The sequence below is a fragment of the Mirounga leonina genome, unplaced genomic scaffold (assembly GCF_011800145.1).
Source record: "Mirounga leonina isolate KUSES-001 unplaced genomic scaffold, KU_Mleo_1.0 Mir_166, whole genome shotgun sequence".
NCBI classification, from domain to species: domain Eukaryota; kingdom Metazoa; phylum Chordata; class Mammalia; order Carnivora; family Phocidae; genus Mirounga; species Mirounga leonina.
Window position 1 is genome coordinate 32,502,862 of NW_023270418.1, and position 20,943 is coordinate 32,523,804.

Consider the following 20,943-nt stretch of genomic DNA (forward strand, 5'->3'; position numbering starts at 1 on the left):
GCAGAGAACAAAGGGTAGGATTTACTGATAATCTATGGCCACTTGGAATTGAAGTGTAGGACTCAATATATTTAAGATGCAGAATTTGAGCACAGATAAATGTTAATTGTGTTAATTATATTATGTTTAGGGAAAGTACAAGTGAAAAAAGGGGATATAAAGAATATCTTCCCCTTCGGGAATTAAGTATGGAAGTTTTTAATCTCTGTCCTGGTTTGTGTTAAATCTCATACTCCGTTTACTTTGCAGATTAAATTTAATTTCACTGTAAAGGTGAATGGAGTCCTTTCCATGGAAGTCTTTGGGTAAGTCCTTAAATCCATGGCTTAAGTTTATGCTGTGGCTTTATAGTTTTTCTCAGTCATTATTGTCCTGTTTCTAGTAGCGTCACAGTTTGACTTTTGTTTTTTTTTTAAGATTTGTTTATTTATTTTAGAGAGAGTGAGAGCTCACGAGCCTGTGTGTGGGAGGGAGGGGCCGAGGGAAAGAGAAACCCAAGCTGACTCCATGCTGAGCGGAGAGCCTGACACAGGGCTCCAGGAAAGTCTCAATCTCATGACCCTGAGATCGTGACAGGAGCTGAAATCAAGCATTGGATACTCAACCAGCTACGCCACCCAGTTGCCCCACAGTTTGACTTCTTGACCCAAAGTCACCCTGAAACTAGTTTTGAGACCCCCCACATTTTCTTATTCTATGTTAGCTTTAATTTTTTTTTTTCAGGTTGAATAGATTTCTTTTCCTATGTTAGCTTTTAATGAGCCAGTAGATTCATCTAAACATTTCACATCTTTTCCTCTCACTAGAGTGGGTGATCTTAAAAGTTGCCATTTTCCCCTTGGTTAATTGGTTATTGAATTCTAATAATCTTTGAGGGTGGTGGTAGTCATGGGCCAAAATTTATATCAGGTAAAGAATGGTTTTAGAATCTCTGAAATAGGGTTTTTCTTTGTTTGCAGGACAAAGAATGAACCCACTTTGAACCTATCAAATGGAATTGCTCTTGTTATAAGCTGTCAGCATTATGTGAGGTGAAGGGTAAAAGCATTGTGGTCCCTCTCCATGTTTTAATCTCCTGTTATGAGTATGAATGTGGGTAGAAATTGAAAATAGCCTCATTTATCATTTCTTAGTGCCAGGTATCAGATTCTCTGTCAGAAAAGTAGAAGTAAAACTTTGAAGCTATTTTTATTGAAAACTCTTATTATTTCTGGTTCCTTGAATATATTCTAATTGACCCAAGGACATGTGCCTTCTCTTTCCCATCTGTAAATAAAACAAAACAAACCCTGCTAATTTCAATCTTATTTACATATGAGAAGAGAGGAATGACTTTAGATAGTAGTTACTTAAACTCTTGGCTAGAAAGATACTATGAATACAAAGGAATTCTTTGCATGTTACTTTTTGTGCATCAACATTTTGCATATGTTCAGAAATCATCTCTCTACCTCCACCTTCTTCAGACTACAAAAAAAAATCCATGGAGAAGATGGGAAATAAATGGAATAGAACCCTCTGCCTTGCCTTCCTATGCTGTCCACCTACCACAGAATCCAAAGTGAACATGCATTATAGCAAGAAAAAACTAATTTATTATTAAGTCCAACTAATTTATTCTTTATTCAGTAGTTTTCCACTCCGTTTGTATGCCCTGAACGGTCACTGGTAGTCATAGGATCTTAAGGCTTGAAGAGATTAGATTGCCCATGGCTTTTTAGTCTGTTTTTTCACTCTTAGAATTACAATTCAGATTAGATTTTTTTTATTCTTTAATATGTGCAGGAAACAAAGCCCCCACCCCTTATCTTTCTTTAGTAGTCCTCTGCTGTCATACAATCTTTTCAGACAGCTTATTATCACAGATTTACTGAAAAAGTTTAAGCCTCTGAGCCAGTGTTTGTGGACATATCTTCCTGGATGACCTGATCAGTTTAAAGAGAGAGGTAAAGAAAGCTTCGTTGGGTGTGGAGCCTACTTTATTTATTTATTTATTTTTAAAGATTTTATTTTAAGTAATCTCTACACCCAGTGTGGGGCTCAAACTCACAACCCTGAGATCAAGAGTTGCACACTCTTGATCTGAGGGAGCCAGCCAGGCGCCCTATCGTGGAGCCTACTTTAAAAAAAAAAAAAAAAAGAGGAAAAGAAAAAATAATTTCTTAAGAACCAAAAAAAGCTAAATTTGTCTTACCTGTTTTTTGACAGTAGACCAAAATTTGGTACAGCTGAATTACTCTGCAGCAGAATCCATCCTGTGCTAGGACATCCAGTAATGCTTCTCATCCCTGATGACATGGCTGGCCTGGGCTTGTTGGGAGAGCTGATACTGACTCCAGCGGCTGCTCTGTGTCCCTGCCCAGAGGTCTTTTCGAACCAGCCGAGTAGGATTTCTTCGGTTTCCATATCCTTTTGATGATAGAGTCCATCAAAATCTTCAAATTCATTGTCTTGAAAAATGAATTTTTTAAAGATTTTATTTATTTATTTTAGAGAGAGAGTGAGTGGGGGGAGGAGCAGAGGGAGATGGACAAGCAGACTCTGAGCTGAGTGTAGAGCCCCATGTGGGACTCAATCCCATGACCCTGAGATCATGACCTGCACTGAAATCAAGAGTTAGATGCTTAATTGACTAGGCCACCCAGGCACCCTGAAAAATGAATTTTAAATCTCAATTCTAGAAAGCCCTTGGCAAATAAACTCTGTGCCTAGAAGCCAGTATGATTTGTATAAAAACAAAAATCCATTATGAAAGCCAAGCTTGAGAATTTTTCCAAAAAATTGAAAACTATAAAATGTGACACATGTGCCACATGCTTTTCATGTAATTTAGTATGACCAAAGCATGGAATGAATGGTGCAAGCAGGAGAGAAGAGGCTGGGAAAGTAGTTGGAGTTGAACATGGCTCTTGTGTGCCACACTAAGGAGTGTGAACTTCATTCTCTTCATAGTGGGAAGCCATTGGATGTTTTAGGAGTCTCAGGCAGCATCATACAGTGGGGTAGGAGAGAGAAGTCAGCAAACACTAAGTAAATAAGTAAGTGACCTGGCAAGAGATAATGCTTGCCTAAGTTAAAAGTGTGATGAGCATGGAAAAGAGAAACTTACCACTCGAAGGAATCAACATCATGAGGCAACCAGTTCATTGTTAGGGTAGGAGAGATTAGGGGCAGGGAATAGCCAAAGTTGATGTCAAGATTTCTACATCCAGAAGAGGCAAATCTATAAAGACAAAATGGGTGGAGAGGGATTTTTTGGGGAGTGATAAAAGTGTTCTAAAATTGTTGGTGGTGATGGTTGCACAATTTTTTGAATATACTACTACCTATTGTGCACTTTAAATGGGTAAATTTTATGTTATGTGATATGTTTAAAACTCAGTAAGCTGTTTAAAAACATTTCCATAGATGGCTGATAGAATAATGACACTGTCAATTAGATGCAAATCATAAATGGCAGATTTGGAAGGTAAAGAAGATTAGCTTAGCTTTAAACATGTTAGGTTTAGGGTTCCTGCAGGATGTCCCTTGAAAATGGCAAGCAGCTACATAGAAATTTTGGTCTGGAAATTGGAAATGATCAGATTTAGAGATAAATTTTAGAGCCTCAACATTTCCTCCCATGGATTTATTATAGCATAGTGCTTTGGTTAGAGCATGGCACAAGAGTGTAAATGCTGGATTCACCACTAATTGGCTGTGACTTTATGCAGCTTACTTAACCAGCCTAAGCTTTTATTTCATCAGCTTTAAAACAGAGATAATAATACTTTGTAGATTTATTTATTTCCCCTTGCAAAGGTTTTGTTGTTGTTATAGCTGTTCTTTTGGGATTTGTTTGTTTGTTTTAGGATTGATTATATACTAACCTATGTGAAGCTCCTAGCATACTGCCTGAGATATAGTAAGTGTTCAATAAATATTAGGTGTTGTTGTTATATGATTGAAGCTATAAGAGTAAATGTAGTTATATATAGTAGAATATAAAGAATAAGAACAGAAGAAGGCCAAGGCCAGTGTCAGCTGAAAATATCATTAGGGAGGAGGAAGGAGCGGGATGGTGATAAAGACTATGCATGGACTTTTGGATTTTAAAATCTTAATATCTAGGTCATATAGAAGAGTATAAAGTAAAATATAAAATTTTCTCCTTCCTTCTCATCCCATTCCCCAGAGGGAATAAGGCACATTTTTCTATCCTCTTGAAGTTTACATTTAGTGGGACATGTTAATAAATAGATGTCAGGTAGTGATAAGTACAGTAAAGATAAAATAAAGCAGGTAAAGAGATAATGATAGGGAAGTTATTTTAAATATTATAGTCAACGGAGACTCTAGGGAGATGATGTTTTATTTAGTGAAGAGAAAGAGAGCTAACAAAACTGGTAGGATTTCAGTTTCTGAAAATGGCAAACTAGGTAATTTAGACCACCCTCCCATTGTTGACAAATGCTGGATGAAATATTAAAACATCATAAAAGAATCTAAGAGCTCTAGTGAGTAGGAAGGAATTTCTGGGCCAACATAGGAGAAAACAGGAATAGCAGAAAGCTTGAGCCCAACACTGGGGGCTACTTTTGCCCTGAGGTCATTTGCAAATTAGAGCAAGCAGCCAAGAGGCTAAGATGCACTTCTGAATCAATGTAGGACAAGAAGGTCAAAGAGTTTAGGGCCTGCTGAGCTGGGGTGCTGTTAAAAGCACCTCTTGTTTTGGGCAGGGATAACTAAAAGGTTACACTTTAAGGAGTAAGGTGAACCTGAAATAAAGCATCCTTCACATGAACTCATATATTTTTGGGGTCATCTGGAAAGGCTAGAAAATCTTAAACTTTCAAAATGGATTAAGATGATTCTAGATTTCTAATTCTCCCAGATGCCTTGTAGAAGCAAACAAAAATTCTTTCTAGGTAGATAGATAACCACATCTGTGCTTCAGATTATTTAACAAATACTTTCTCAAAATGTCCAGCTCATGTGCATATTTCTCTCTCTCTCTGTCATACACACACACACCCCCACACCCTCCCGCCCCCACACCTAGATAAAAGAGTGGACAAGGTAACATGAATAAGAGCTAGCAAAAACAAGAGCAACAGAAGCACCCAGTGGGACTCCAGATGTTGGTAATATCAGACATTGATTTTAAAAATAAAAAATTATGTTTACTATGCTTATGAAATTGAAATCCAAGCTTAAAAATCTTGCCAGGGAACTGTAAACTATAAAATGTGACATAATTTTTTTAAAAAACCAAACAGAAATTGTAGAACCAAAAAATACAATGACCTGTATTGAAATTAGGCAGGTTTAACAACAGATTAGATATAGCATAAGTGAATTTGTGAAGTAAAAGATGAGGATAGCAAAAACTTAGTAAAATAAAGCAAAGAGAGACAAAAGTATGGAAAATACAGAAGAGAGGTTAACAGGTGAGAGGAAACAGTGAGACCATTTTAATGTACATTTAATTCATGTCCCAAAGGAGAAGAGAGAAAATGAGGCAGAAACAGTCTTTGAAGAATTAATGACTGAAGCAACTAAGACAGATTTCAGAGCTTAATAATCAAGCAGGATAAACAAAAAGATAGCTATACCTGTAGAAAATCAAAAACAAGGAGGACAATCAGCTAAAGAAGATGGATTTTCTTCAAAAGAGAAACAAATTGACAGCTGACTTCCCCATACCAACAGGATGTAGTAGTATAATAGTATTAATGTTCTGAAACTAAAAAATCAAGCTAGAATCCCATAGCCAGTAAAGGTATTTCTCAAGATAAAAGATAATGAACTTACCCATATAGATTAATGTCATAATTCATACAGTAAGAAGAATTAATTCAACTGACTTTAGAACATAGTGTTTTGGTGTACATTCTTGGTGGGATATACACTAAGGATGAAGTGAACTGTAAAGCACTCTTGAAATTCATTTAGTGGTCTTGATTCTTTTTTTTTTTTTTAAAGATTTTATTTATTTGACAGAGACAGAGTGAGAGAGGGAACACAAGCGAGGGGGGGTGGGAGAGGGAGAAGCAGGCTCTCGGCAGAGCAGGGAGCACGATGCGGGGCTCCGTCCCAGGGCCCTGGGATCATGGCCTGAGCTGAAGGCAAACGCTTAACGACTGAGCCACCCTGGTGCCCCTAGTGGTCTTGATTCTTAATAATGACATTGGTATTATACTGAAATTATTGTATACGTACTTATTATAAAACAAGTAATTATATTAACATTGTTGGGAACCAGAATTTTTAGAATAAGATATAGGAGTTTAAATTCAAAGAAATATTTTTATTTTGAAATAAAAAAAATATTGGGCGCCTGGGTGGCTCAGTTGGTTAAGTGACTGCCTTCGGCTCAGGTCATGATCCTGGAGTCCCTGGATCGAGTCCCACATCGGGCTCTGTGCTCGGCAGGGAGTCTGCTTCTCCCTCTGACCCTTCCCCCTTTCATGTACCCTCTCTCTCATTCTCTCTCTCAAATAAATAAATAAAATCTTTAAAAAAAAAGAAATAAAAAAATATTTTAAAGTAATCTTAAAGTGGAATTGAAGATACCAATATGTACCCCCAAGTTTTCTGACTTTTGAAATTATATATTTCTTAGCTTTGTCTGCTAAACAAAAAACAGACAAACATAGAAACAGTGAGCACTCCTAGTACCCAGAATGTGTTCTCTAAATGTCATTGCTCACTAAAAAGGAGGAATGACTGATTCCAGGTCTAAAGTAGAAGATGAGGGGCGCCTGGGTGGCTCAATCAGTTAAGCATCTGCCTTCGGCTCAGGTCATGATCCCAGGGTTCTGGGATCAAGTCCCACATTGGGCTCTCTGCTTCTCTCTGCCCCTTTTCCCTTCCCCCTTCCCTCACTCAAATAAATAAAATCTTAAAAAAAAAAAACGTACAAGACGAGCCTGGGTATGTTATGTTGATACAGAAAGCAAAGAAGCTATTGAAGTCCATGAGATTATGTCAATTTCAGAAATTCTATCTCCAGCCAAGAACAAATAACAGGGACTGGATCCAACCTCCTACCTTGAACAATTTAAAAAAATGGACAAATTATATAAACAACAGATAGTATAGGACAGTAAGTCTAGAGAGAGGAGAAACAAATAAACCCTGTGTTGCACCACTGTACTACCTAGAGAGAAGTTCATAGGGAGGGTGTATCCAACTAGAGTCTAGTGGATCTCTCTGAGTTGAGAAGACAAAGTTCAGAGTTTAGGAAGGTTTAGGCAGCTAGAAATTACAGAGAAGAGTACCAAAGAGGAGATAAATACACAGAGAGAGCTCCAGACAGAGGAGAATTCCTGGGGAACACACAGAGCTGGGAATGGTTTCTGTTCTACCACGCAGGATAGAAAACCTCGTATTTCATAAAATATCAGTTGGAGTCCTAAGAAGGGTTTGCCTGAATATAGTGGAGGAGTTAGCCCTAGCCCTAGCTTCCCTAGTCCCACCTAACAGAGCTTAAAAGTAAGACTCAAAAGACTCAAACTATTATTCCCAAGTAACTTTATAGTGTCCCAGAAAAAAAATTCAAGAATATTTACAGGAATGCAAAAATGTCCTGCATTTGACTAGATAAACTTTGCAATGCTGGGCATCCAATAAAAAATTAGTTGGCATGCAAACAAGCAGGAAAATAGGACCCATAATGAAAGAAAAAAAAATCGGTCAATGAGAACTGCCCAGAAATGACATAAGTAATAGGATTAGTAAACAAGGACATTAAGACAGGTAAAACTGTACCCATATATTCAAGGTGTAAGAGGAAAAGTTGAACATATTAAGTAAAGACATAACAGATCTAAAAAAAACAACACCCAAATTGAATACCTAGACATAGAAATTAGAATTTTTAGGATGAAAATACACTGGATGAGATCAGTGACAGATGTACACATTGCAGAGGAAAAGATTAGTGAGCTTGAAGACATGGCAGAAGAAACCAAAATGAAACAAAAAAAGACTAAAAAAGTGAACAAAGCTTCAGTGAACTGTGGGATAACTTCAAGTGGCCTAATTCAGGGACATGTGATTGGATTCCTGCAGGGAGAGAGGGCAGATAAAATATTTGAGGAAATAATGTCCCCCAAATTTCCAAATTTGCTGAAAAGTATAAACCTGCAGCTGCAAGAAGATAACAAACTTTAAACATAAGAAACTTGAATAAAATTATATCAAGACACACCATAATCAAATTGGTTAAAGCCAGTAATAAAGAAAAAACCTTAAAAGCGGCTAGAGGTAAAAAGACATATTAACATACTGGGGAACAAAGATGAGAATTAAGATTTCTCATTGGAAACTAATCTAGGAGAAAGTGAAGCAATGTTTTTATTTTATTTTTTATTTTTATTCTTTTTAAGAGAGCACGTGAGTGGGGGGTGGAGGGGCAGAGGGAGAGGGAGAATCTTTTTTTTTTTTTAGATTTTATTTATTTGAGAGAGAGCACATGAGAAGGTGGAGGGTCAGAGGGAGAAGCAGACTCCCTGCTCAGCAGGGAGCCTGACGCGGGACTCAATTCCGGAACTCTAGGATCATGACCTGAGCTGAAGGCAGTTGCTTAACCAACTGAGCCACCCAGGCGCCCAAGATAGTTGACTTTTTAAAGCAAAAAAAAAAAAATGCCATCAGTATATAAGATTTATAACGTATGTTGAAGTAAAATGAGTGCCAATAGCACAAAGACCAAGAGGGGAGAAATGGAAGTATATTATTGCAGGATTCTTTTTTTTTTTTTTTTAAAGATTTTATTTATTTATTTGACAGAGACAGACGGCGAGAGCAGGAACACAAGCAGGGGGAGTGGGAGAGGGAGAAGCAGGTTTCCCACTGAGCAGGGAGCCTGATGTGGGACTCGATCCCAGGACTCTGGGATCATGACCCAAGCCGAAGGCAGCCGCTTAACGACTGAGCCACCCAGGTGCCCTTACTGCAGGATTCTTATACTTTATGTGTGTGAACTGTTATATCATTTAAAAGGAGATGGTGATAAAGTTGTATAATATGAAGCCTAAATTTATACTATAAATCCCTAAGTTTCTACAACAAAGAATTATAATGAATAAATCAAAAAAGGGGATAAAGTGGAATTACAAAAACCCCCAGTCCAGAATAGAATCCAAAAATAGAAGAGGGAAATACAAGGAACAAATGCAAAACACGTAACAAGATGGTAGATATAAACCCAACCATAGCAGTATTTATATTAAATGTAAATGGTTTCAACAACCCAATTAAAAGATAGTCACACATTTTGATTCTTGAGACACTCCACTCTTACTGAGTTTGCAGTACCTCAAAGCTCCCCTGGCTCTAAACAGTGAATGTGTTGGCCTTAGCTCCTGTGTAAATGTCTTGGATTTGTGATGGAGACTTCATTTATGGGTACTGTCTCCCTTCGTTCTGCTGTGACTTTTCATAATGTCCCAGTGCCTATGGGTGAGGATTTTAATCTTCTTCACACTTAATGCTTCATGTTTACCCTATTAAAAAGAGGATGAAAACAAACAAACAAAAAGATAAAGGAAAATATATTTCTGGTTTCTTTAGCCTTGGTTCAGAGGACAAAAAGAGTTAAGTATTAGTTGGTTTTTTTGACAGAGAGACACAGCAAGAGAGGGAACACAAGCAGGGGCAGAGGGAGAGGGAGAAGCAGGCTTCCCGCTGAGCAGGGAGCCCAACGGGGGGCTCGATCCCAGGACCCTGGGACCATGACCTGAGCCGAAGGCAGCTGCTTAACGACTGAGCCACCCAGGTGCCCCTAAGTATTGGTTCTTAACTGGATAATTTTGCCCTCAGAGGACATTTGGCAATGTCTGGGGATATTTTTTGACTGTCATGACTCGGGGAGGGTGCTGCTGGCATCTAGTGGGTAGAGGCCAGGGATACTGCTAAACATCCTACAGTGCACAGGACAGCCCTACAACAGAGAATTATCTGGCCCAAAGTGCCAGTAGTACCAAGGTGGAGAAACCCTAGGTGAAAGGCAAGGCGAGGGTAGGAGTGAACTCAAGAAAAGGAAACCATTTCAGAGGCCTGGCCGCCTTCGTCTTGGTTAGAGAATAGAGTTAGAGGAGGTAAGGAGTTTCCTTTTTAATCTGAATATACTCAAATACTTACTGAAAGATATTTTTGTATATACTTGATTTTTACCTGTATCTCCAGTACTAATATATATGATAACTCAAAGGTAGGTATTAAATCTGGATGTTCATCTTTGTATTCTCTGAACTTAATATGGTGTTTAGCCTGTAGTACCACTCAAACCTATGATGGAATGAGTAGGATGAATATATAAACTAATTGTCCCAATACTATACCTGTAGCACACACTTATTAAACCCAGAATAAATTTCTAGGAATTCTAGTGGATCTATCTCTGGTGCCTCACACCTATACTCAATGTGGAAAGGCTTAATACATAATCATCTAGCACCCTCGTTTATTTCTGGGAGTGTGAACCAGGTCAGTGTTATGTTTGTTTTATGCAAATGAATACATAGTCATAAAAAACTAAAATTTGGTAGTTTTCTTTAGCAACTATACATATTTCTATATGGACCCTCAGGTCTGCCTCTGATATTGCCAAGTCAGGAGCAGCCAACAACTACTGTCTTCAAAGATACCTCTTATTTCATTGACTGGAAGAAATACCACTTGTGTATGGTGCCCAATTTGGATCTCAATTTGGATAGAGGTATATCTCCCTCTCTCTGCACAGGAATAAAGAAACCTGGAGAATATTAGAGAAATGGAAGGAAATATAAATAGCAGGTGTACATAAAAAATAGGACACAGTGATCTGATGGTTTAGTTTGGGGGCCACTGGTGGGGGTCTGGCTAAGTTTGAGAATCTATGTGAAGTGCGGCAAACAGGTCAATAGTCAAAGCCGCATTAGAGCCTAGCTGTTTTGGTATTACATGTTAATGCTGGTTTTCCTCATTTCCTCTACTGCCTCCTCTCTTCCTGGTCCTCTTGAGGCAGTCAGTAGGCCTCCATCTTGTAAGGACTTGTTCAGAGGGTTTCTGTTGTACCTTAATCTGTCAACTCTGGGGTTTTAGAAAGGTTAGTAACATCATTGAACTATTATGGAAGAGAAATGTTTCCTGATGAAATGAGAAAATGCATATAAAATTACTTATAAAAAATTAAAATACCATATAAATTCAAAGCAGGAGTATAAACCATGTAGTAATCAACCTAGGAAGCTGGCCATAGTATTCCTGTAGAGCATAACCACATTAACTTTGGGTGAATCACACTGAGAGGTGGACACTTAATAACTGGACCAAAAAATAAAACTGGAAAGTAGGGATATGCAACCATGAGGTGATATCTAGGAGGTTTACAATCTTTTTTTTTTTTTTAAGATTTTATTTATTTATCTTAGAAAGAACAAGTAGGGGAGCAGCAGAGGGAGAGGGAGAAGCAGGCTCCCCGCCGAGCAGGAAACCTGATGTGGGGCTCCATCCCAGGAACCTGGGACCATGACCTGAGCTGAAGGCAGATGCTTAACCATCTGAGCCACCCAGGCACCCCAATCTTTTTTTTTTTTTTACCCACACATCCTTCCCCTTATCAGTCTCTCTATTGGAATCTTTCATCAGCATTTAAATTGGCTCACGTCTTCCTCATTTGTAAAACAGAAGAGAACTCCCTCTGCCCTCCCAACTACACCTGTCTATACCGTCTACACCGAGTGCATCCCTTCCCCTGTCTCCACCTCTCCCCAGGGGCCCCACAGGCACCACCTCACTGCACACTTGCAGAGGGAGTCGGGGGTGGGTGTAGGAGGTTTACAGTCTTGAGCTTGACTGTTGTTTGCTAAAATCCTCTGAAATTTAGAAAGTAGCCTGGTAAACTGGATGCTGAGGAAGGTGACCAGTGGGGAAGAGGCATTCTAGAGCTGTGACTGGTATGAGAAGACTGAAGCCTCCTGGGATGGAGAAGTATCTCAGGGGGAATGATAGAATCTTCTCTAGGAAGTAAGACTCAGAGTAAGGATTTTTTTTTCTTGAGTAGGTAGTTGTTCCAGAGGATGCAATGAAAGGAGGAGGGTGCCTTTGAACAGGGTCTGTGGAGGTGAATGGTTTTGTGAAGAAAGAATGCCTGGTCTTAACAGGTGGGATGTCATGCCTTTAGAATTTTTGAATCTCTAGGGCTCTCCATATCTCCTTTTCTCTTTGAATTTTTATTTTCATGCTTTGTTGGTTTCCTTCGTTTTTTGCCAATTCATGATGCCTGGGCTTGCTCAGTTTACTTTGGAAATGAGTAATGTAGAAAATGTCCCCTCATCTCCTTCCCTCCCTCATTACTCTAAAGGACAGAATCAGAATCCACATGGAGGTACTTCTCCGTATGGATCTGGGTAGAATTTAGGACTATCATGATTGTATTCTAAAGGATCAAGGTGCTAGAAAGTGACTGTAGGGCATCAGATTACCTGGGAATACAAATATAATATGGTAATGTGGTTAAGAACACAGATTTTGAGTCTGTCTAAAACAGTTCCACCACTTACTGCCTCATGTTGGGCAATGTATTTAATCTATTGGTGCCTTTTTTTAAATCTGTAAAATGATATAAGAATAAGTCCTATGTCGGGCGCCTGGGTGGCTCAGTCAGTTAAGCCGCTGCCTTTGGCTCAGGTCATGATCCCAGGGTCCTGGGATCGAGTCCCACATCCGGCTCCCCGCTCTGCGGGGAACCTGCTTCTCCCTCTCCCTCTGCCTACTTGTGTTCTCTCTCTATCTCTCTGTCAAATAAATGAATAAAATCTTTAAAAAAAAAGAAAAGAATAGGTCCTATGTCATAGTGTTGTTGAGAAGCCTATATTTAGATAGACCATGTGAAGAATTTAACACAATAAGTGGCATGTAGTAAGCATTTAATACAAATTAGCTATTGTCATTTTCATTACTCAGGTTTGACTCTGACCTCTGCCTCTTACTAGTGATATCTATCTTAGAAAGTTGTATGGGGAATTAATAAATGTATTAATGTTTCCCAATAAATTCTAAGGAGTGCTGTTTGATTTGCATTTTACACACCCAATTGTTATTTTGATGTTTCTTTTGTGAGTCGCTATTATTTCCTTCCATCATGTGGATAGAAAAACAGGTTCAGGAGAAGAAGGGAGTGTTCAAATATAGATCTGTCTCAGATCCTTCTTGTTTGAGGTATAGGTTCTTTATTCACATAGCATTCTGAGGGCTTTACTTATCTTAGAATACTGTGTAATATCTTGTCCTCTAGATTTGGTGCTTCCAGATGTGAGTTATCAGGTGGAATCCAGTGAGGGAGATCAGTCTCAGAATATGGACTTCCACGGACAAACTCTGCTGCTTTTTCTCTTTGTGGATTTTCACAGCGGATTTCCAGTCCAGCAAACAGAACTGTGGAGTAGGTATAGGGGCTGCCAGTTTGGGTGTGCTTAAATGTTAAGAGAGTAAAGAAAGGGAGATGTTATATGATGCACATATCTGAATTACATATATTTCTGTAGAATAATGAATTTTAATGAGAAACCTTGCCTAAATAAATTATATGCTTTATGGAAAAGATATGTATCTTGAAACATCACTTAAATGATGACATTCCCAGATTTAGTGGGCCAGAAATTAGTGGATACTTCCTATAATGGTCTCTACAGAGTCTATTACCTTAGATGAGTGGTTCTCAACCTTAGCTGCTGATATATTACCTGGGGAGCGTCTATAAAATGTCCAGACCTCACTCCCAGGGATTATGATTTCCTTGGACTGAGGCAGGATTCAGATATCAGTATGTTTTTAAAGCTCAGGCCTGAGAACCGTCCACCACGTTATCGCTTTTCCAGGTGGAATCAAGAAACATCACCGGCGTTACTTGGCCTTGATGCACATCTCTCTCAACTACAACATAAGGAGGGGTGGGAGTAGTATTGGTATGAATGACTTTATGTGACTGCCACATAGACCTCTGGAAAGGGAGAAACTGTCCTTGTTCAGGCATACAAAGGGGGTTTTTACAGTTTATCTGACAAATTGGTGATAACCTGTTATCAGAAAGGTTCTCTCTGTTTGTTGGTCCACGAAACAGATGCACCAAAATCACCTGCAGTATTTGAAAATGAGCTGCTTCCTGAGCCAGTGATTAACTCATTGTTTTGTTACAATGTAAAAATATGGTATGGCTCAAGAATCTGCATTTTTAACAAGATACTCAGGTGATTTTTAAATATAGTAAAGTTTGAAGACCACTGAGTGTGAGTGGGCGTTGGCTTATTGTTTAATCCAATAAACACTGAGATATAAATTTAAGTGTTTCTTTTTTTAAAGATTTTATTTATTTATTTGAGAGAGAGTGCGAGCAGGGGGAGGGGCAGAGGAAGAGGGAGAAGCCGGCTCCCTGCTGAGCAGGGGGCTTGATCCCAGGGCTCGACCAGGGATCATGATCTGGGCTGGGCCCAAGGCAGAAGCTTAACCAACTGAGCCACCCAGGGGCCCCAAATTTAAGTGTTTCTCAATGCCCTCCTAAACTTAAAGGGAAATAGCAAGAAGTGGAGCTTATAAATGTCTGGGGAAAGGTTCATAAGCCTCTCCCTTGGTGCTCCTGATAATGTTTCTGTGTTCTCTGTGAGCCAGTGTTTTTTCTTGGGACTCTACTCTCCAGCCATTCCAGTGCTTGTTTGGTGTGGCCCTGCTCCCATTGAGTCATGAGAGAAAGGAGACAGCTTAACATCCCCAGATCAGAAGTGCTCGTGTGGACTGGTGCCAACTATTTATTGAACAAACTATTGTCAGCTGTGGGATTCTTCCTGCTGCCTGCCTTCTGTGCTTCTCCTGTCTTTTCCCAGTATCTATATGTTGTTTAGGGGAGAAGCACACTGCTTTCCTGGGCTCTGGCTTGCAACTCTTCGTTTGAAGAGCTGTTGTTGTCTGGTGCTCCACTGTTCCATTCATCAAGGCCCTGGAATGGGAGCATAGAAGTGACCCACACTAATGAGGCTTCCAGCAGCGAGGACAAAGTGAGGATGCCTAGGGTTGTTACCTGGCCTGCACTCATATGGACAGAGGCTGATAAGAGGAGCATCTTAGTGGAAAGGACTTCAGGGTAGAATCAAGAAAGCTGGGTTTAATTTTAGTTCTGCTGCCAAATTCCTCAGTGATTTTGGGGAAGCAAGTCACATAAATCATCTGATCTTTCCTTTTCATATATTTAATGTGAGATTGTTAGACTAGGTGGTATCAAAGGCCCTTCCAAGTCTAAAGACCCGTAAGACTTAAGATCTACTGTTTTGGCAGGGCTCTCTGGTTGGTTGTTATTTGGTTTTGATTTTGTTTTGTTTTTTGAGGTGTGCTAGAGGGATTAGCACATTCAGTCTTCCCTAGGAGGACATAAAGTCTCATACCATTTTCTGAATCCTATTGAACACACCTGAAGAACTGATTCCTCAAAAACCAGTGTTTCCTGTCATTCTTGTAGTAATGTGATAGTTTATACATCTTTGTTTAGCTTGACTCTGAAGGCCTGTAGCATCTCAGGTAGTGATATTCGATATTGGATTAAATAGAAATTCATCACTGCATTAGTAAACATACTAAGTATCTTTTTTTTTAAAAAAAGATTTATTTGAGAGAGAGTGGGGAGGGGCAGAGAGAGAATATCCTGAAACAGACTCCCCGCTGAGCATGGAGCCTAATGATGATGATGCTGGGCTTGATCCCAGGAGCCCAAGATCATGACCTGAGCCGAGATCATGACCTGAGCTGAAATCAAGAACTGGCCGCTCAACTGACTGAGCCACCCAGGAGCCACCATACTATGTATCTTTTTAAATTTCCTTACACATCTGGTAGTTTAGGACGAGCCTTTGGAAAAGGATGTATGGTGAAGGTAGGTAGATACAGATATATGGATAGAGATACAGTAATTATATCTTCTTTTTCCCTTATTCTTTCTCATATCCTTGAAAGCTTTCTCTAGAGCTACTTTTAGGAAACAGATTGTGCAGAACTACAGTCTGTTTCCATGTGTCTTAAAAAAATCACTTAACTGGCCTCCTGCCCACCTTGTCATGGTAACTTTTCTATGATTAACTCATTATTTTGCTACAACGTTAAGGGCATCTGGTAGTATCAGCAGTTTTAGGGGAACAAACTTGTAGCTTTTTAATTAAATGTCTGCTTTCAAAAGGGGCCTAACTGATTTCTTGAGGCTATTCTTAGCACCAAACAATAGAAAACAGTAACCCATACGATTTCATCATAGCAATAGCGATATTTTCCCTTTGAATATTGCAATGTACATTTCAAAACACTTCATATATATTATCCCAGTGTATCTGCACAACATGCCTGTGAGAGCAGGTGGTATAAAGCCAATTTTAGTTTTGAAGTGAGAAAAGTGAAGGGACTTGGTCACCACAAGTTAGAGGTAGAATTCACTCTAGAATCTGTGTTCTCCAGACTCCAATTTCAGACCCCTTTTGAGCAGACCACATTTTACATTCCTTTCTGGGAAAGCATCATGGCGCGTTGTGGTAGAAAATGTACCTTCTGGTTTGCATTTTTAATGCAGCCCTGAGACAAGCCAGCCAGCTGTAGGCTGCTTCACCATAGTGCCTTTGAACAGACTATTCAGGGAAGAATAGAAAAACACTGAAAAAGGAAAGGTTAACTAAGGAGTATTTTCTCAGGTGTAAAGTGAATTTGTCTTCCCGTGTCTGTTGTCTCCAGGTCATCAATGCTAACCTATTGTTGGATGACATATTTTGCCTATCACTCTTACCTGTTAGCTTTTCTTCTGAGTGGTAGTGCCTGTGGTTACTTTATCAGAAATAGCCCCCATTTAAAAAGACCCTTATACCAGCAGTCTCAGAGTCATCGTTGTTGAGTGTTAACTTTTTCTGTATCACGGCGTATGTGAAAGGATTGAGACCCTGACAGTAACAGTGGCTCACAACAGTGATGCTCACACAGGAAGGTGTAGGGTAGACATTCTCCAACAGGCCTTTCCTTTTTCTCTTCCTCCTCCTCCTATCCATTGGGAGTCACCAGTATCACTGTTTGTAGTATGTGGTATATATTTCTGTTTCTGATATGAATTAAACAGGATCCCTCACTTGTTTCTTCAAAAGTAATGTCAACCTTCACATTTAATTTGTGAAGTCTCTTTCATTTGTAAGTGAAATTGGGTGGGTTTTTTTTGGGGGGGGAGGTTGGTCTAAAAAAGTAATTATTTGTGGATAGGCAAAAGTGGTCTCTTCTTCCAAGAAGCCTCTTTCTCATTCCTGACTCACAGCGCATAACAGCAGTCTTGAAGTGGCCATTCTCATTCAAGGTTACCAATATTTTCCCTCCCCCTAGGAGTCCACACCTTGCTCACCACTCATCTCAGTGCCATTCTCACGGAGAGCCACAGTGTAGTGCAGGATTCCATCCAGGTTGCCGTGGACCAGGCCTTGGAACAGCATCACCAGGCTACCAAGGTAATAAGAAATTCATAACTCCTTGTCTCCTACTCTAAGAAAAAGAACTAGAGGATATGACAGCCTGAGGGCCCTTCCTCCCTTAATGCCTCTTCCTCTTTTGTCACCTTGGCTGATCCTTACATTGCCTCTAGCCTAGGAACTCAAGCTTTAACTTAGGATATGTCACTGTAACCAGCTTGCATAGTCTTACCTCCTAATAGGTGAATTTGAGTAAATAGGGACAAAATAATAGAGAAAAATGACTAATAATGAGCCTTTTCCTTATCTGTCTTCCCTTCCCACACATACTTCTGGAGCTACTGCTTCACTAAATCTTAGATTCTTCCCTCATTTCTAATGCTTTATAACATCACTTTCTCTCTCTTTTTTAAAGATTTTTATTTATTTGAGAGAGAGAGTGAGCAAGAAAGAGCAAGCGAGCATGAGCGGGGGTGGGGGGAGCAGGGGAGAGGGAGAAGCAGACTCCTGCTGAGCAGGGATCCTGATCCTGGGACTCCAGGATCATGACCTGAGCTGAAGGCAGAGGCTTAACCAACTGATCGACCCAGGCACCCCATCATTTTCTCTTCTTATCTGACTTACTGATTTCCTCTATCCTTTATACTTTTGGTAACATATTTCTTAACTTCATGTAGCCCCCCTTTCAGGGAAAAAACCACACTAAGAGAGCAAAGTTTAAAGCTTTTTTTTAATAGTAAGCGCATCTATTTTATTGCCTAGTGTCTCATGGCTTATCTTTTCTGAATGTGTCTGTGTCAATAAGTCATCTCTGTAAAAGAGGAGAACATTTTTCAATCCCTAAGTGTCCTTTATATGGCATGATCTCAGTAAGTATTGTTTATGGAGGGGGAAGAGTTGTTGAAATCCTGCTGTTACTGAAATCTTTGATTCCTTTGGGATTCTCTGAACCAGCAGCTTGGGATTATTATAAACTGCCATCTCTCCTTATTATGTTCCTTAGGATCATCAGAAATTGCAGGTCTCACTCTCAGTGGCTGTGAATTCCATAATGAGTATCGTGACTGGAAGCACCAGCAGTAACTTCCGAAAGATCTGTCTCCGTGCCCTTCAAGTTAGTAGGAGATTGGGGCTGCTTAAAAGTGCCAGGGTTTTAATGACATTCTACTTCCTAATGTAGTATTATGTACAGAGCTTTTAGAAACATTATTTCATTTTACCCTACTAAAACACCACAGACTTGTGGTGTTTTAAGAAATATTTATTGAGGGGTGCCTGGGTGGCTCAGTCGTTAAGCGTCTGCCTTCGGCTCGGGTCATGATCCCAGGGTCCTGGGATCGAGCCCCACGTCGGGCTCCCTGCTCAGCGGGAAGCCTGCTTCTCCCTCTCCCACTCCCCCTGCTTGTGTTCCCGCTCTCGCTGTGTCTCTCTCTGTCAAATGAATAAATAAAATCTTTAAAAAAAAAAAAATTTATTGAATGGATAGTTACATGTGTACTATTTTATAAATGAGAAAATAAGTTATCTAAAATTTCTGCTTGCTTTAGGTCACATAGCTAGTTACAGTTAGAGCTAAGACTAGACAGTGATTCCCAGTTTCTTATTGAAGAATGTTTTGTTACCTCATGGTGACAGAAAACATTGGAAATAACTGAGTAGCCTTAAGTATTACACATATTTGGCAGTATGGAATAGTGTAACAATTGAAATCAGAGACCTGAGTGCAGTTCTTGGCTCATTTACTTACTGGCTATGTGGACTAAGGCCTGTACTTAATTTTTCTGAGCTTCATCTATAAATTGGAAAAAATAATAGTACGTCAAAAGGTTATTACGAGGGTGAGGGCTAAGTGTGAACATGCATAGCACATGGTAGGTTCTGAATAAATATTAGTTTCTTTCCTTTTAGGAATGTGTGCTGACCAATTGGTATTATCAGTGGGGTGACCCATTCATTCCATGTCTGTTGCTTTATTTTTTTTGTACTTTTTTCTTGAAAAAATAGTGTAATACATTCAAAATTTAAAATAATAGCTAATAATATTTATCACTGTATTTAAAAATTTTTGCATATTTTCTCAAGTTATATTGTATAGTTATAACTGAAGAATTCTATATTCATATATAATTTGACATTTCCCCATTTCAGCTGTTTTAAAATTTGTATCAGTTACCCAGTTCTACTCCATTGGTTTAATCTAATTTAATAAACCATTCCCTTAATGAGAGGCATTTAAGTTGCTTATATTCTTTTTGCCAATATAGATAGTATTTCAGTTAATACCTCTGTGTGATATCTTGCTTCCTCTGAATTATTTCCTAGAATAAATTTCTATAAGTGGATTTACTAGGTCTAAGAGTGTAACACCTTTATAATCTAGTGCATCCTACAGCTTCAGCTTTCTGGGTCATGTGGATAGCACAGGGTAATGAGAAGAATGCTACATTGGCAATCCTAAGGTCAGCCCTAACTTTTGTATTAATAAGCCATGAGATCTTAGGTGGGTCACTTCTTTTTGGATTTTAGTTTTCTCATCTATAAAATTAGTGTATTAGGTGATTACTCTTGTCCCCTTTAATATCCTGCAATTCTACTAAAATGTAGAGGTTATTACCCATTCCTTATGGATGCTATTATCTTCTTCCTTTCTTCCCTAAAAACCTTATCTGAGGGGAAGTTCTTATATCAGCCTTAGTTGAATATAGTGGAACCTCTGCTCTCCTGGAACTTGTTTTAGAGGAAAGCAGTTTATATAACCCCTTTATGAACAGATAGATCTCTGGGATATGTATTTCCTATAGAGATAGGAGAACAAAGGCCTTGTGTGAAAGATCTTGCTTAGGTAACAGAAATTGGAAGACCTAGGAGCCACAACTACCTATCTCATGCCATGTATCCCAGGCCTTCTCTCTACTCCTGTATCCATAGGAGTTAAGGATACTCCTAACATAACATGAGGGATGTCAGTGGTTTGCCTTCCTATTTGTCTCATCCTCTTCCCATATCCTGTGGGTACCTTCCTTTTGGTTTCCAGTACTGGAATTCAGCATGTTTCATCTCTGACCCATTTTAGGCAGCTGACACTCAAGAGTTTGGGACCAAACTGCATAAATCATTTCATGAGATCACCCGGCACCGATTTCTTCCCTACTGCTCATGTGAGATGAAGCAGGTAAGTATAAAGTAATAATCAGTACTTTGGTGGAAATCTTCCATATTGATGTGTGGGAACTCTGAATACAGGGTAGTTAGGTGCAGGTACTTTAGATTGCACAATCTGAGGTTAGCTTTCAGCGAGGAAGCCTATGGTTTAGGAAAACTTTATAGAATATAGTATTACACAGAGATCAAGAGCATGGCTAGATGTTGCTCAAATTCCATTTCTGCCACTAACTAGTTGTGTAGTATTGTGAAAGCTATTTAATCTTTCTAAGCCTTAGTTTCTTTATCAATAAAATAGGAATGATGCATACCTAAAATGATTGTTGTGAGGTTTGAATAA

General features: G+C 39.2%; 1 protein-coding gene across 1 annotated transcript in view; it reads left to right on the plus strand.

The window, feature by feature from the left end:
• The window catches only part of CUNH11orf80 (chromosome unknown C11orf80 homolog), a 97,383-nt gene that overhangs the window by 58,232 nt on the left and 18,208 nt on the right, over positions 1–20,943 (plus strand). The window contains exons 6-12 of the mRNA XM_035013363.1: positions 250–305; positions 960–1,031; positions 2,209–2,404; positions 10,555–10,705; positions 17,359–17,480; positions 18,445–18,555; positions 20,515–20,613. Coding sequence (XP_034869254.1) covers positions 250–305; positions 960–1,031; positions 2,209–2,404; positions 10,555–10,705; positions 17,359–17,480; positions 18,445–18,555; positions 20,515–20,613 — 807 coding nt within the window. The remainder of the gene's footprint in view (positions 1–249; positions 306–959; positions 1,032–2,208; positions 2,405–10,554; positions 10,706–17,358; positions 17,481–18,444; positions 18,556–20,514; positions 20,614–20,943) is intronic.